This window comes from Taurulus bubalis (genome assembly GCF_910589615.1).
Source record: "Taurulus bubalis genome assembly, chromosome: 13".
In the NCBI taxonomy this organism is placed as follows: Eukaryota; Metazoa; Chordata; class Actinopteri; order Perciformes; family Cottidae; genus Taurulus; species Taurulus bubalis.
The window spans coordinates 20,261,481-20,278,980 of NC_136601.1; the positions used below are offsets into that span (position 1 = coordinate 20,261,481).

Here is a 17,500-nt window from a genome sequence, read left to right on the forward strand (position 1 = left end):
CTCCGACAGGCTGCTCGCCCATTGGTGCCCGAGGGAGTGTGCGTTGCCCTGGACGCTGTGCAGGTAGTCACCCTGGAGGAGCTTCTGGTGTCCTCTGTAGGGGCTCGCAGGCTGCATGGCCTGGCTGTCCGGGTGGATCATGGGGCTGGAGCTGAGCAGGGTGTAGGGGCTGGAGGCAGCTGTGGCCATGCTGGCTGCTGAACCCCACTAGTGCTACTGAAGGAAGGGAGCAGCTCAGCCTCTGACATCTCCCTCTCTCTGGAGCCTCGGCAGCAGCCTGGCGGTGACTGACAGCCTCCGCCGCCACTCACAGAGCGACTCGGGCGCAGTGACGGCGCGTCTCGGCCAATGGCGGCGCGGATAGCCGAACCTCCGCCTCTGGAAGCAGAGCCGCGGATAGGAAAGGGTTACACAACGCAGCCGAACCGGAAGTGAGTCGGAGTGCTGGTCCAGTGGGTCTGGCTGTGGGACGATGTGCGCGTGGAGCGCAGTTCCTGTTTATTAATTAAAGTTTCCAACTGATTTACGCACGAGTTTATTGCTGCTCCTGTCACCCTTGAGCGCGTGCGAAGGAGGAGATTAATGCGCAATGGCATTTGTAAGACGTGCCAGCACTTAATTTAGAAGGATACAATCAAACCAAGAGCAGTTCTCACTGCTAATGATTAACTTTTAGAGAATACTTCCTCAGGTGTTTGTAGAGTGAGCTTCTCAAGATAGTGCTTTTACGCACTGGGCATTCTGTGTCCATACCCAATTTGTTCAGACAAAAATAATGCATCCTGGGCCTGTAAATGCAAATGTAGTATTTTAAATAAGATATTAATACAATAACTAAACCTAACGGACTATAAAAACCCACCCTTTGCTCCGTATACTCGCCGATGTTTACAGCCTCAACTTTTCCTCCTCATTTTCTCAAAGAAATAAATGTGTCCTCAAGCTCTGCACACTCCCACTCCCACTCTTTAAGAATCTCCTCATGTCCTCTCAGAGTTGAAAAAAGATCTATCTGCATATCTGAGAAATAACTTGGCTGCGTAATCATATTTGCCATTAGAGGACTGCGTCCCAGTCTCCTTATTGGTTTGAAATTACATTAAATATATTGCTCGAGCTCCCAGGTTAAGCTTGATTTAAATTTGCATACATTTTCATACATTTAGGAGAAATAAAAGAAGGCTGCAGCCACCGGAAAGTCATTAAACAGCGCCGGGGCCGAAGGAGCTGCTCGCGGAGACGGCGGCGGACCGAGAGGAGAGGAACCGGGGAAGGTGAGCGGATAACGGGATGGGCGGGTCACCGGGCACCGGGGGCCCGGTGGACCGGAGGAGAGACAGACAGAAGGCGGTGACAGGGACCGGCTATAGCGAGATGGGCCTCTTGGATAGGTGGAATAACTCAACACATGTGTGTGTTGTGTGTGTGTGTGTGTGTGTGTGTGTGTGTGTGTGTGTGTGTGTGTGTGTGTGTGTGTGTGTGTGTGTGTAGTTGTGGTCCCACTTGCGTGTAAATTCTTCATGTTGACTCTGAGAAACTTCATTAAAAGTGACTAAATATTGGATGTGGTTGGCTAATCACTGGTATAGTTTACTGATCGGATTGCCTTCGTTCGAGTCGTTATGGGATGGAATTATATGCAAAAATAGTAGTTTAATTACAATGATAATTTAAAACAATTCCTGTATTTTCTTAGTCAAATTGATGAATTGATTTTGGAGGATGAATTCTCCATTTAGAGAACAATGTGTCTTATTGGAGTTACTTTGAGCATGTCGGTATAACATTTTTTTTTGTAATTTGCTGAACTGGTTCCACGCGCAAAATCGCTTAAAAATACATCTTAAATTTCCCTGTTACAAAAATAAAGTGCGTTTTTTTTGGGTGGCAGCATAAAGCAGACACAGAGGGACGCGGAGAGGGGGTTGTATTGCTCTCGATAGTCTAAGTTTCTAAGTGTAACAGATGCTTCTCTGGAAACGCTCCTTGTGCCGATTCCTTTTATTCACATCAACATTTTTCTGCCGCCGAGCGCGTTTCCATAGCGAGGCGAAGAAAAGGCAAATCCCCGCTCCGCGCCTCCAATAAAGAGCCCATTCACAGATAACCCGAGCCAGCCCTGCTACACTTACACATGCAGCACTGCGGGCTCTGCACACACCACTGCTAAATAACACAAATAATGACTCACAATTTATTTAATTTCGTCAGTGCATCAAATGGCAGTTTTCGTGTTGTTTTAGCAGCTTTTTGTGTTCATTTGGCGGATTTGAGTCAATCTATTGCGGATGATTTTAGGACAATTTTTCTAAAGCAGGGGCGTGAATAATAATACGAAAATGGGGATTTGTTTACTATAAAACTATAATTCGGTATGGTTATCTTCTTGAAGCAAACAATAGGAAAACAAATGTATATTTTCAGCTAGAAATGTAGCCTGTTGATTAAAACATATAGCGTGTCTTCTATTGGCCAATAATGTAACGCTTAAAATAATATGATCAAGATTAAGTGGAAAGCAACTATGTTGCTAGATTAATAGTTATTCCGGTCTAAAAAAAACAAACATTCAATCTAATGGCTTTATCAAAACATATATTAGTGCTCATTACATTTCGGAGTAGAGAGAGGAGATGAACTCTGTTGCCAGATCTCCATGTTTTCACTAACTGAGGACAATAAAATGCTAATTTTCCATTGGAGGTTTGTTGTCTCTCTTTACCATTGCTTCCTATTTTTAAAGGCATTTGTAATGTTTTCCATCTTGCTATAATAATGCAATAGTGATCCAGTTTTGTTTTGTAATTTTGTAAAAATGTTGTAAAATGTTTGTAAAAACCTATACACATTTAATTAATAAAACAAATAGGTTTCATGGGGTTTGTTCTCGCCTGGAAGTCTAAACGTGCAGCTCCGAGTAGCCTAATGGAGCTTTACTTTGAAAATAAATTGTAATATATTGTGTTGTATTTCATTAGATGTGCTTCCTTTGCCAGTTTAATGCAGCAGGCTGCAGCTACAGATAAATCAGCTTTAGTCTGCTAGGAGACAGCCTTGGGCCTCGGGGCGGGACCTGTCACTTGGTGTCATGACCTTTGAAAACTTTCCCCGTGAAGCCCGCATCTCTGATCCTGCGTGCCAGGCCAAGACTTCTTTTTAAAGGATTTTACAATTTTACCCGTGTTGAGCCAGACACCAAAAAAAGAAGAATAAAACGGGCCTTTATTTCTCTAATTCACGTTCGCGTGTGGATCATTTGAGTGGAGGTGTTTGTGTCCCCTCTGAGTCTAAACTCCTCTCATCCCCGCGATGAGCACTTCACAGGCTCCCAGACAGAAAAATCGATACCCCCATTAACCCGTGACGTCGCTAATAAAAGGACAGTGACACCGTGAGTTAAACACGACGGCTCTTCAAAAGCAAAACCCGAAACTAATCTCACATCATGTCGTTTCCATCATCAGCCTGAAACACAATATATACAACATGAAATAAAATGTCAGTTTGAGCTGCAGACCGGTTCAGACACGTCAACTCTCTGCCTGAGTGCGTGTGTGTGTGCGTGTGTGTGCGTGTGTGTGTGTGTGTGTGTGTGTGTGTGTGTGTGTGTGTGTGTGTGTGTGTGTGTGTGCGTGTGTGTGTGTGTGTCCAGGAGGAAATAGCTCGGACACAGCAATGAGTGAATGTATATAAGCTAAAGCTCATCCCACGAGAAAGTGTACATTCATAATGCATGAGGAGGCCGGTGCGCGTGTTTGGTCTGCGCCGAGGCTCACAGGTTCAGGGGGTTATGATGCGCGCGCGCCCGTATGTGACATTGAATGGGTTATGCATTTCAACGAGGCCGTAAGTGAAAGTCCTCTTTTTTTTTTTTTTTAGGAAACCTAATCAATGTGGAGAAAAATGAATGTGTGAATTGGTTTTCCAAAGTCTCCTATTTTTTTTATACCAATTCCGGTTGAAACTACGAGTTTCCATGAAATGTCGCGAGAGAGAAAGAATCAAAAAAACGTCGTTCGTGGTATTTATCACGTGAGCATTTACATTCAATAACTATATAATCATGCCATGCGCAGTGTGGGATTCATCCAGGGGATTTGATTCAACCCGTATTGTCGTGATTCTACTTTTCAAACAGAAATCTTGTTTCCCCACTTATTATCACCAGAGAGAGAGAGGGACAATTAACAGAAGCTTTCTCTGATCGTCAGATAGGTGTAATGCTCTTTAATTTGGAGATTACAAAATAAATGAATAAAGGATTAAAATAACAAACACCTGAACTTGTTAGGAAAAGGACAGATTTAGTAGGAATGGTGAACACTTTGTGGCGCAGCAGTGCTCTAGAAATGGCGTCACAGCGTTTTAAACAAGACTCACTAATGAGTCAGTGTCTGTTTAAGGGTCACATTCATGAAACACAACAACAACAACAACAACAACAACAACAACAACAACAACTAGTGGTACCAAACTTCCTGCACAGCATGATCCATATAGACAGATACCATTTATATAAATATGATATATGGAAATATGAATCATCTGAACTGTCATTGTATGGACCGTCATGACAAGAGAAACTTTAAATGCCCTGGATTTTTTTAAATGTTTTTTTATTTATTTTTTAAATCAGATTAAGTTGTTTTGCATTTCAAAGTTCCCTCAAAATTCAAATCATTTAATTTCCTGGAACAACTGAAAGACGTGAAGTGCAATGCGAAGCTTCAATTAACTCTCCTACGTCTGGATATTAGTATTCCAACAATGATGCAAATTCCAGCGTAAAATTATTTGGGGTTTCTAGTTAATGAGAAAATGAATTCGGTCACGGCAACACACAGGCCTGAGGTCAGAGAGACTTCCAGCTTTCCCTTTTACTCTCGGACAACAAACACTCACTGGCACAAAGGCAGTCCAAAATTATTATTATTATTATTTTCTATTGCAAGAATTTGAAACACCTGAACTAAATGGAAACAGTTTGTCCCTCTTTGCTTTCCCTCAAGCGAAGAGAGTGTTTGTCAGAGAGAATATTCACCGCTTGTGTGTGTGTGTGTGTGTGTGTGTGTGTGTGTGTGTGTGTGTGTGTGTGTGTGTGTGTGTGTGTGTGTTATAGGTGCTGTTTGCTGAAGGGGCTAGTTTATTGTCCCTGGGTCAGCGAGGGAGCCAAGGTTGGTAAAAAATCTACATAACATTACCATCTGTTAAACTTCAAACTGCTCAAACACACAGAGCATCCTATAGAGCGGCGAGGAAGAGTCTATAGAAATGTAATGTATGCTCTTCAGCCCCTCTCCAGCTCCTCTTCCACGTCCTCCTTCTCCTCCTCCTCGCCGCTGAGAGCAGAGGAGAGCCCGGCGGGGTCGAGGCCTCTGCGAGCCAGAGAATGGTACGAAAACTTCTGCGCTGAAAAAATAAAACATCAAAATCTCTCTTTTCTCTCAAACATCAATGTTTAACGAATGAATTTCACGTGGAATATCTGCAAGTCCTCCGCCACAGTGAAATAACCAACCAGCATACTTTCCCCTGTGGCCTACAAATCCACACACGCTCTCTCTCACACACACACACACACACACACACACACACACACACACACACACACACACACACACACACACACACACAGGTCCCTCTGAAGGAGCAGGCGGAGCCGGCAGTTGCACATCTGCATTTCAAACACAGACTCTCTGGGATTCATTATTAATTAGCCTGCTGAGCCCTGGAGGACTGGTGATGCTGCCATCTCTCTCTCTCTCTCTCTCTCTCTCTCTCACACACACACACACACACACACACACACACGCACACACCTTGTGACCCCTTTGCCCCCTCTGCTCCACAGTTAGAGTCCTCACCAGAATGCCGAGCCGTGCCGGAGCTCCTCCTCCCTGCAGCCACATCACTTCCCCAGCCTAATGTATGGTAAAGGATGATGAATTACAGGAGTAGATAGGTTTTATTAAACCCGCCGCCGCGCAACTGTGTTTAAAACCCCACATTCGATTGCGTTGCTGAGCGCACAGAAGATGAGAGAAGCGAAAGAGCTGTGCTGGATCTCACGTAATAAACATTACAACAAAAAGAAGAAGAAAAAACTCCACTCTGCCTTCGTTTGCTTTATTCTATTTGTGGGGAATGAGATCGCTGTGTTTCGCTTGCCTCTAATTTATGTGTGGTGTGTGTGTGTGTGTGTGTGTGTGTGTGTGTGTGTGTGTGTGTGTGTGTGTGTGTGTGTGTGTGTGTGTGTGTGTCTGTGCGTGCAGCTCTGTGCATTAACCTCCACCAGTGGTACATAGAGGCAGACGGGAAATACACACAGTGATTATGCATGAGGAGTGTCTCCAGGGCCCAGAGAGAGAGAGCGAGAGAGAGAGAGAGAGAGAGAGAGAGAGACATCAAACACACTGCAGAGAGAACCCTCTGTCCACAGCACACGTCCCACCGCTGCACAAAGTTGGGACTGTGCAGTTTACGAAAAATAAACAGGAGAGGAAGAAAACGTTGAAGCCCATTGTGCCTCCGCCGTGGCCCTCAGGCGCATTAGTATGCAGGGAGCCCACGTCTGATGCGGAGATCGTTCAAGAGCATCAGCTCGTGCGCGACCTTCCTGACACGCGTTGTGACGGGACGGCACGTCGGCTGCCAAGCGTCTGAACGCAGAATGCAAGCGAGAGCGCTTTCCCTGGTGCTGAAAATGGAGGAGGCTGTTAGCTTTTTTTTAATTGCCGGCTGATAGAGGAGATCATAATCCGTTCCCCCGCAACATGTGGCTACCGTCAGCTCAGATAATATTACCGTGGCCACTGGGGCCCACATGTATGTGATCCCTCGCCACACGTCAGCACCTCGCCGGTTCTGGGCCTTAACCCCTGGCTCTGATAAGGAAGAGGGCTCTGGCAGTGATTTGGACGTGATTAAGTAATTGAGCAGGACTCCGTCGTCGTCCCGCCGCTGCCTCTCAAGTCTTCGAGTGAAGCCATCGGCGTGGTCAGCTGTCGCCTTCCATCTCTATTTAAACCGATACGGAGCAAAACACACACTCACGCGGCGGTGGCGGCGGCCCCGCGAGGATCAGGGCCTCTTGAAGCGATCAGATCTGATTCAGAGCCAGCGACAGACCTCCGCCGAGCACACACACACACACACACACACACTCACACACACTCACACACTCACAGACTTCCTGGTTTCACAGAGGATTCTGGGTAGCGAGGTGGTGGGAGGGTGTTCTCGACAACACAGCGCAGCCTTTGTTGGGTGTGTAACGCAGAATCCGGGGCAATCGAAGAATCTGCACAAATGTTGTTACAAGTTCTCGCTCCGAAAGGGAATTCTCGTTCCCATTTCGGTGCGTTCCCCCTCGGCACGGCTCTTTCATTCAAAGGAATGCGCGTATGATTTTTGGTTCGGTACCAATTCCACCTGGAGTCTCGCAAGGGAAGAATAACAAATATGGGAAACATTTAATCCAGAATAATATGTTTATCTAGAGACCTGTGGACTTGAGGAGGAATGGACCCCCCTCTGATGTGGTCTGCTGCCAGTGTGTTTGTGTGTGCCTGTGTTCGTGTTTGTGTGTCAGTGTGTGTGTGTGTGTGGGTCGCTGTGTGTTTGGGTTGGATGTATGAGACGGGTGAAGAGACCCTCCACCCCCCGGGGCCAGGAACTCTGGGTGAGGAGGAAGAGGGGTCTAACACACTCTCAGATTTCCAAAGTGTGTTTGTGTGCGAGCTTTTGTGTGCGTGTGTGATACAGGATGTGACAAACGCAAGTCAGTAGTTGGACCGAATTGCAGCAAGAACTAGAAACATCTCAGCTATGGTGGTGCTTCTCTGAGAGAAAGATTCCTTTTTTCCTGCAGGAAAGAAAACATAAATGTAATCTGCCTAAACTCCCTCTGTATTTTTGCTTCTGGGGTTAAGTGAAAAAAACACTTGGAAGTATTTGCACAAGAAAAGTCAGATTTCTAACAGTTTCATAGCTTTTCTAACTCAAAGCTGAGACATCGCTGCAACGTGAAGTCAGACGTAAACATTAATATACTAACAGTTTAGCCAGATTACCTAAACTACTTAATTTGTTTAATAAAGGTAAAACTGCGTGAACCCAACATGAAGGTAATAATCATCACTGTGCACACACAACCACGATGTTTAGTGGGTCTGTAGACTGTGATGATGAACTCACAGTGTTCAAGTGCTAATTTAAAACTATGTTTTCCCTCTAAATGAGCATGGCTAACCTGAGCACACACACACACACACACACACACCTGGTCACGTAACATTACGCGCGTTCGTCCCTGTCTGAAAAAACACCCGAGTCACTTTTAGGTAAAGTCTTGATGCTGATTTGATGTTGGACCTCTTAACATATAATCCAGATCGTGTTCCAGCCTCTCAATTCATCACTTAGTTATCATCTCATAACACTGTTACATAAACTACAAGACACGTTGTATGTATAAGATGAACACATAGATATTCCCTCACAGGACAAAAGAGGTAAAAACAACAACGTGTTTGCATCACCTTAAACATGTTTTGTGTTGGGTGTGAACAAATAGTCAGACTTTACTGTCGTACACGTCACAGGTTTATAGCAATAACACATATTCCAGGTGTGTTTTAAATGTGTCTGATGCTTGTGGTTTGTTTTTGCCCCGTCACACTGCTCCTTAGGGATGTCACAACATGCCCAGCTCTCAGAAATCAGAGCTGATGATGAAAAGACTTTTTTTCCTTAAAAATAGGAGTTAAAATGTGCAATTTCTTAAAAAAAACAAATCCACACACTAACACATAGTAGGAGTACTACTCCTACTCCTACTCCTACTACTACTACCAGTTCACTACGCCAAAAGTACCAAATCCGGCCCCCTTTCTCCTCTCTCTGATTTCTCTCCTTCCCTCTGAAAGAAGGTCTCATTGTGGCGATGTCAGCTGTCTCAAGGGCATCCAGAACAAAGACGCTTTTCACTCCTCTGCACATCCTCCTCTCATCCTTCACTCTCTCTCATTGCGACTCCGTATATCATGAAAAACCTCTCATTTGTTTTCCCTCCTTCCCCTTTTCCGACTCTTTGTTTTGGCGTTCTCATGCGGGCCGGAGCAGGTTGAAGTAAATGAGATGAGGATGGCGACACTGCTGGAATATTAAAAAGATAAATCCGTTGTTGAGTTCCTTGATTTGGACACAGCATATTTGAGATTGCTCTGCTGCTGCTGTGTGTGTGTGTGTGTGTGTGTGTGTGTGTGTGTGTGTGTGTGTGTGTGTGTGTGTGTGTGTGTGTGTGTGTGTGTGTGTGTGTGCGTGTGTGTGATATACGTCCTGCATGTATCTGTGCCTGGCAGGGTATGGAGGCAGGAGGAGAGGTGACGTGTGAAGGCAGCAGCAGCTGGTTGAGATACACAATGTCAAGAGAGCTCAGAGAGAGAGAGAGAGAGAGAGAGAGAGAGAGAGAGAGAGAGAGAGAGAGAGAGAGAGAGAGAGGGGACAACAGAGGATGCCTCCTTGGCCGACTGCGTGGAAGGGGGACAGTGGAGCATAACAAACAGGATCCACCTTTCTGCTTGGCTAATTTTCCCCATTAAAACAGCCCAGCAGGAGCCTCAGCAGTCCACCAGCTGGAACAGAGGTTATTTTAGTGCCTGTCTTTCAGCGGGGTGTGTGTGCGTGTGTGTGCATTTGTGTGTGTGTGTGTGTCTCGCTTCTTGCATCTATTTTGGCGTGCGGGGCTGAGGTTTGGGGAGGCATAAAGATCTTCCATATAGGAGCGGATTCAATTCACTGATATTAATTTCCTTCTCTCCAGTCATGCATAAACAAAGAAAATCTCGGCGGCTGTCTGCAGTGTGCGTTTTCGCCCTGCTGCGCGGCGCTATAATGTCCTCGCCGCTGATATTGATGTATGTGCCCATATTTGCCCAGTCATCTCTTTATGTGGCAAGCCCTCCTCTCCTCTGTCTCAGTCAGATCCTAAACTAATCCCCAACCCTGCTACTCTGACAAGAAAATCCCCTATTTTAATGCATGCACACACACAACCCCGGCCACACACCCCAACTCCCCCACCCCCCACACACACACACACACTTTCTCTTTTATCCCTCCGTGTACCTGGACACAGCATCTCTCTCGTCTCTTTACTTTTTAGCAAAGCATGCCTTGCATGCAAGTTAGCATTTGTGATGAAATCTTCCCAGCATGGCGGCGTTTCTGGAAATACATAATGTGATAAAAATGTCTTCTTCTTTTTGTTCACACAAGGCAGAGTTTGGCAGCACACTGTCATTACGCTACAGGCTGTCAGGAAATGTTAACCCAAGTCTGCTACAGTCCATTTACTGTAAGAAAACATAATCAGATAACAGACATTTGTGATTTCAATAAAAGGAGGGTGGGGGGGACATGTTGTGTTACTGAAACTGAGCATCAATAATGCAAAGTAATTTCTTTCCAAAAGGGTCATAATGGTTGTAGATGATAGTGAAATTCATATTGTAGTCTGAGGGTTAGAACACATTTTGAGCTCCAATGGAACGAACTGACTTCTGGCTAACGAGGATCTTTAAGCTAACGAGGTTCGCGGTTGATTATGTTTGTGTGTTACATTCAGTTATCTGCTGTGCTGAAGCAGAGAGCAGAAGAAAAAAAGAGTTCAAAGATTAAAGGCATGGAGGCAAACTGCAAGAAGGGCAACAGCCGGCCGACACCCACATGTGTCAGCTTCAATCACCATAACCAGGTGGTAACTTTGCCTTGATTATAACCAAGTTCATTGAAAATGTATGTGTCTCTCTTTTCCTTCTACAAATAATAGCAATATTAATATAAATGTAATTTGTTGATTTGTTATTGAACAGATATAATAATAGATTTTTAATGCATCTTAGCCATGTTGAATGAATTCCACAACCATCAAAGCTACTGCTACTCTGCTAAGCTACATACCTTAAACAGCATTTTAGCTATAGGTCTTTATTCTGCACCATGACTGACCTCACTACGACTGATATACTGGAACTTTATATATACTCAAACTTTATTTCAATGGTCAGCTACATACATGAAATTTTCATCAAAATGGACGATTCGTAAATTTAGTTTTAGCTTTCGCTAAAGCTATCTGTCACTAGCTAGCTTTACATGAGTCTCTTGCGTTAGCTCTCGTAAGAGTCCAGTCGCTACGGTCCGGCCTTCTCTTTTGGCTCCGTTTATCGCAAATTTTCCCAGAACAGATTCCAAAAAGTTAGATTCAGGGATAAACTTTTCCTTTAAAAAATAATGCAATACGTAGTTTCCCAGGCGTGCGCAGGGTGGCCATGAACTGAATCCAAGGCAAACGTACATCTGGGTGCGGCCTTGGAAAAGTTGGTGTGGTGTGGCCGAGAAGAGTGTATTTTCAACCCACTACATCCAGAGGAGTTGGTCTGAAGCTTTAATTTATGGCCTTGTTGGCCTGTCAGGAGGTTCGCCAACTCCAGCCCGTTTGCATTTCACACTGTTGTTTAGAGGCTATAAAACATTTTATTTCGAATTTCAGTTTTTTATAGCATATTAACGCTGATGATAAAACAATGCTATTAAGCTGTAACCCGACTGAATACCGCGCAAGCTTATTTATGCTTTGTCGCCGTAAATTCAGCTTGTGCAGATGACCAATTAGTGCGCAGTATACACACACAGAAACGTGACGATCACTCATAGAACTGCGAGCTAAAAAAAAAAATGACAAAGGGTGGATTTCGTCTGCGTTACATTCAGCATGTGAAAGGACCGTCTGCTTTTACCAGCCAGGCGAGATGCGGTGCGGTTGACCTTGGCATGTGTGCAAATGCACTCACACAAACGCAACGCACGCACACACACCATGTAGGTGTGGGGGGGGGGGGGGTGGGGGTGGGGGGCTGACAAATGGCAGCGCAGTGGCTCAGTTAGATGGTAAATGTGTGTTTAAACAACGTAGAGTGACGCTTACACACGCAACACTTAGTGGCCGGTTCGGTGATATAAGATTGATTTGGTTCACTCTCCCGCTCTCACTCTTTGAAACGCACATCTACACACAGACACACACACACACACACACACGTACACACACACACATGCACACCCAGTGGAATATGAGTGATGTGATTCAGGACACCTCTCGGCAGCCACTCTGCTTTCCATCCGAACGCCTGAGCAGAATACTAATCACTGGATCACATTACAGAGAGAGAGAGAGAGAGAGAGAGAGAGAGAGAGAGAGAGAGAGAGAGAGAGAGAGAGAGAGAGAGAGAGAGAGATGGTTGCAGCTAAAGAAGGAGAAGGAGCAGCATGGAATAGCAAGGATTATATCAGATAACAGAAATACAAAGGTGGGCTTCGCAAGCCACGGCCTTCTTTTTTTTTTACTGCTTTCCTGTGAGCAGCATGCAAATGCCGTGTTAGTGATGAAAAAGTAATGTCACGGGCAGGTGAGAGCAAAGCTCAACTGCAGGGTCGGAAACATGCTGGAAACAGATGAGGAAGTTCTGACCTGCATGAAAGTCACAAACGAGAGTTATTCACAATAACTGCAATTCAAATAAATAATTGATGACTACAATCTCTATTTGAGTGCTCTATTATTTTGAGATGCAAATGTTGTACCTCTTACTCCACTACATTCACTAGATTCACATGTATTTTTTTTTACAAACAACCTCTAAATTGATATTGAAATATCCAACATTCTGTTTCTTTTTTGTTGTTTATTCTGTTTTTCACCCCTTGTTCTATATAAATAAAATGAGCATCATCTAAAAATGTGCATATGCAATGAAAATTGTCTGAAAAACATCGGTAAATGTCTAATTGATGCAACTACCAATAAAAAAAAGATTGAAAAAAAAGAAATATCCAACAGTGGCAATACTAATTTAAATTACCTCCACATCTACCAGCTACAATGTATAATAATGTAACATCATGATATATAACACATCTAATGAAAACACATTTCTTTCAGTGCTTGTGTCCATACATGTCAGACCATGAGATGCAACAAGCCATTCAGATGTGACCCCCACCTATATGTCACATGCAGGCTCATAAAGTCCAACCCCACCTGAGTAGCTCCACCCACAGCTTGAGAACTACCTTTGCAAAGGTGCACCATATTCTTCTCGCAAGCCAATCAGAGCAGACCGAGCTTTTTCAGGAGAGGTGGCCTTAAAGAGACAGGCGCTAAACGGAGCGTTTCACACAGGGGGTAAACACAGGTATGTTCAGACGGACGGAGAGAAATAATGCAGTTTCTGAACATTAAAGTGTGTAAACATGTTCTTGTAGAAACCCAAAATACAAGTATAACTGTAAATGAGCTTCATGTGTGCCCTTAAAGCTGCCTTGTGTAATGTGAAAGGTTTCGCCTGCAGGACATTTTAGGGTCTTCCAACTCATCGTTTTTGTTTTCCAGCCAACAACTTTACCGTTTTACTTTTTTCAAACTTGAAGTCAATGTTGTCTTTTAGCTTGTTGCGATGCCCCAAAGTGGCCATTAGTGAATTACTGCTTCTTTAAGAATAATTTGTACATTATAATATAATATTAAAAACATTTGCAGGACTGGCAATGGTGTAATTTTCCACTGTGGTATTGTCACTTTCACTGAAGAAGGCACTCTGAAAATGTCTCCCACCCCGAGCGAAGAAAAGAAGCTCTATCCACCTGTATGGGGCTGATCCTCAAGAGACAGCCGGTAATGGAGACATTTAGTCCCATTAAGTTATCGGAAATAATTGCGGGAGTCGTTCTTCATGAGCAATGACTCAGATTGAAGCCCATTTTAGACTAACCTGGACCATCAAACGGCAGTTTAAGCAGAGCGCCGTCCTTTATTCTCGGCACTGAACTCGCCTGCATGGCCAATATGCAAAATACAAACACTCGTTTTAAATCTCACACACTCTCCTCCTTCTCCTTGCCCTCCCTCCTTCCCTCCCTCACTCCTCCCTCTCCCCAACCCCATGCTGAAGCAATTATGTCCAGTGTGTGAGTCTTCTACAGGCAGTGTGAGGGTGATTGATGATGCTGTCAGCACAGGGAACATGTTTTAACGTCAGAATAATCTCCCTGCTAATATATTACATCCACTGGATAGGGTTCAATCATTACTAATAGCGCTGCTAAGTTGGTGAGAGGGGAGCTGGTGTTGTGAGCACGTGCCTTCGTCTGAGTGTGTGTGTGTATCTCATTAATCAGAGCAGAAGTAGAGGCAGAGGAAATCTAGTAAGGCCAACCAATAAACAAGTGTGCCAGCGCAAGGTGGAATAAGCAGCCAGCGAGAAGTGTTTACTTCTTACATAATTACTCGCACATATCCCACAGTCGGTGAATGGACTGAGACGCTTGCTATTGTGAATGTGAGAGCCTTACCACCGCTTGATATAATATCGTCTTATGAAATGAAAGAAGTGGAGAGAATGGAGCACAAAGGCATCCGACGCTTCAAAAAGAGGCAGCCTTGTGGCGCCTTAATCCGCGCCGTCTAATCTCTCAAATTGCTGTGACGTCTGATGAAGGGGATGGAGCATGGTGCGAGGAGAGGAACGGGCCCAGTCAGAGAGCGAGTGTGTGTCTGTGTCTGTGTGTGTTGTTGTTGTTTTTTCAGATGATGTGTACAGTACAGATCCAGCTGTGCCCTGAACAAATCCTTCTTTAAATACGAGCCTCGCTGTTTACAGCAGTTCTCTGCCTCCAGACACCGTCCTCTCTTTGCCTACACTGCCTCCGTTCATCTGACACTGCCTCCTCTTATCTGCTTTACGTACCGCTGATCAGAAGCACCATCCCCCCACATCCTATAGCTGGGTAGAATATGCAAGTCGTCGCATGTTGCATGCACACGCGTATACATATACATCTGGGAACGTGAGAGAGAGAGAGAGAGGAAAAAAATGAGTGAGAGAGAGGGAAACCGTGTGTGTTTGCAGGAGAGAGTCTGTGGGGATTGGCGTTGTGTTCTGCTGGTGTCAGCTGGCTTGTGGCCTGCAGATTAATGTGTGTGCGTGTGTGTGTGTGTGTGTGTGTGTATGTGTACACGCATATGTGCGAGGCGCAAACAAAGGCGCCCTCACAAACACCCGTAAACAGATTAGCTCGTCTGCTGAGAAACAAAGGGTTAAGAGAGAATGCAGATTTCACAGGGAAGGGAAGGGAAGGGGAGGGTGTGCGTCTAGTTTTTGTGTGTGTGAGAGAGAGAGGGGTGAGCGGGGCCAGCGCGGCGGTGGAGCGTCGTGATCCCTCTCCCTAATACTGTGTGGAGAATCTCCTCGCCGGGCTCAGCTGCCAATTCTCCACCACTGTAACAGTTCCATTCTCCTCCTCAGCCGGTGAAACAATGCGGCCGTGCCTTTCTGTGCGTCTCCACACAAAGAGCCCCGCGCTGAGACAGACGCTCGGAGTGAACTGAGACACAGCACCGGGGACAATAGACTGAGAGCGGTTTTGTTCGGCATTGTGTTGTGTGTTTGTGGAGGCAAACAATAAAGAAAGTTCCAAGGGACGGGCAACTTTTTTTTGGGGTCCACATTGCTGAGACTTTAAGAGGATGCACAGTTTACAGAAGTGGGAGCTGGGGATTTGCTCCTTCTGGAGGATTTGTTGGTGAAACTCCAGCATGTCAGTGTTGCCTAAAAGAAGGTTTAGTCTTGGAGTGAGACGAGGAAAAATAACTTGCTTTCCAGCACCATTTTTTGCACGATATACAACACGGGTCTGATGTATTGACGGCAAGGCCTGCATCTCTCCATCCACTTCTCTACGACCCATGTTTGAAAGCTACAGAAAAAGCTACAGAAAAGCTGCACACACACACACACACACACACACACACACACACACACGCACGCTGAACAGGTACACTGGCATACTGGAAGTTCCCCCTCTGCTGGTGGCGGCGGATGCTGAGGCGTACGGCCCCAGAGGACCACCTCCCTGGGACCTTGAGCCAATCACGACAGCCGAAACAAGCCCTTTATCTACAGGGGCTTATTAAGCTAATTGAATTAGCATGTTGTGGTTTCTGAACCCAAATACGATTAGCCTGTTATTACTGTGTTATCAGGGTCCCTTGTTACAGTAACAGCAGGTTACTTTTGGCTGCTTCATTGGCTCTTTTTCTCTCTCTCTGCCTGCATAACACTGGGGCGTCTCACATAATCACACAGCAGCTATGTAGCTCCCTGGCACAGCTACAGTGTGGTAGAAATGAAAGATATTGTGCATCTCATAGCAGTTCAAATATTGAGTCGGGCAGACACTACGGGGTCCTTAGCACCAAACAGCAGACAGACAGACACTAGTGGAGCTTTTAGCAGCTAAAGAGACAGAGGTTTCCTTTAGCGTGTGGTAGAGACCAAAAACAGAGCTACAAGTGGATATTGGACTACAGATTAATCGGGTGTATGGCCAACATCTTCTACCACAATATATCTTAATACCGATATTCAGCACAATATAGCATGGGTAAATTCAATAAATGAATAGTCTATATGAAATATCCACTTGGTCTCATTGGCTCCGGGTCTGCTAGATGTGTAATAAAGCAACAGTTTGATAACATGTTGTGTATACAGCTTGTTTAGTTGCGTCCAAGTGGATACAAATAAATAAATGCAAGTTATAGTTATAGCGGACGGAGAAAAGCGATCTGTAAAATGTTGTCTAAAACTAAAGGGAATTTGTTTCAATCAATCAATTACTTTAATGGCTCACATCTTGTTTTGCAATTACACTATTCTGTCATTAAAATGAATGTCACAGGTGTTTATCATTGTATTTCATTACCATTGACTCTGGATGATATGCTAATAACAATGTAGCTAAACAGAAAATCACCTTCCTGAGATTTAAATCTCTCCTCACAGAGTGTCCTGGTCAAGCAATATATAACGTACAACAACAACTCCAGTGTTTGGTCTCAATGAACCTGTGTGAACACAGCGCTCCTTGTGCACCGAGGCTCCCTTTACCAGCTGGGCAGGGAGTCATAGAGGGTGGCTTTAGTGGGAGAGTAGGAGGTGGGCAGACTGGGTGAAAGGAGGTGCAGGGGTGAGGGAGTGGGGGAGTCAGGTTGGGGAGTCAGCTGGTGTCTCAGAGCCTGTGATTAATACACCGGGGGGCTCTGCACCACCTCCACACCACACTGTCCTCACCTCCAATTAGCATGCTAATGAACCTGCACATGTGTGACTGTGGGTGGATACGTGTCCGTGTGTGTGTGTGTGTGTGTGTGTCACCTGAGGGCTCTTTCTCACTGTGCATAAACAGAAACAGGCTGGCATTCAGAGGAATGGCTGCAGTTCTGCTAATTGAGTGTGTGTGTGTGTGCGTAGGTGTGTGTGTGTGTGAGATGGGCTGACCTCGGTCTTACTCGCTGCTGTTATGGTAACCGGTCGAATAGGAATGTTTTCTCTGTCTAGTTATACCTGTCATGGTGACCTTTGTTCTCTGGGATTGCTGA

General features: G+C 45.1%; 1 protein-coding gene across 1 annotated transcript in view; it reads right to left on the reverse strand.

Moving 5' to 3' along the window:
• Positions 1–189, reverse strand: part of LOC306745525 (POU domain, class 3, transcription factor 4-like) — a gene marked incomplete at both ends in the record, with an annotated part of 1,086 nt that extends 897 nt beyond the window's left edge. The window contains one exon of the mRNA XM_079228330.1: positions 1–189. This exon is cut by the window's left edge and continues 897 nt beyond it. Within this exon, the coding sequence (XP_079084456.1) occupies positions 1–189 (189 nt within the window).
• Positions 190–17,500: the final 17,311 nt, after the last annotated feature.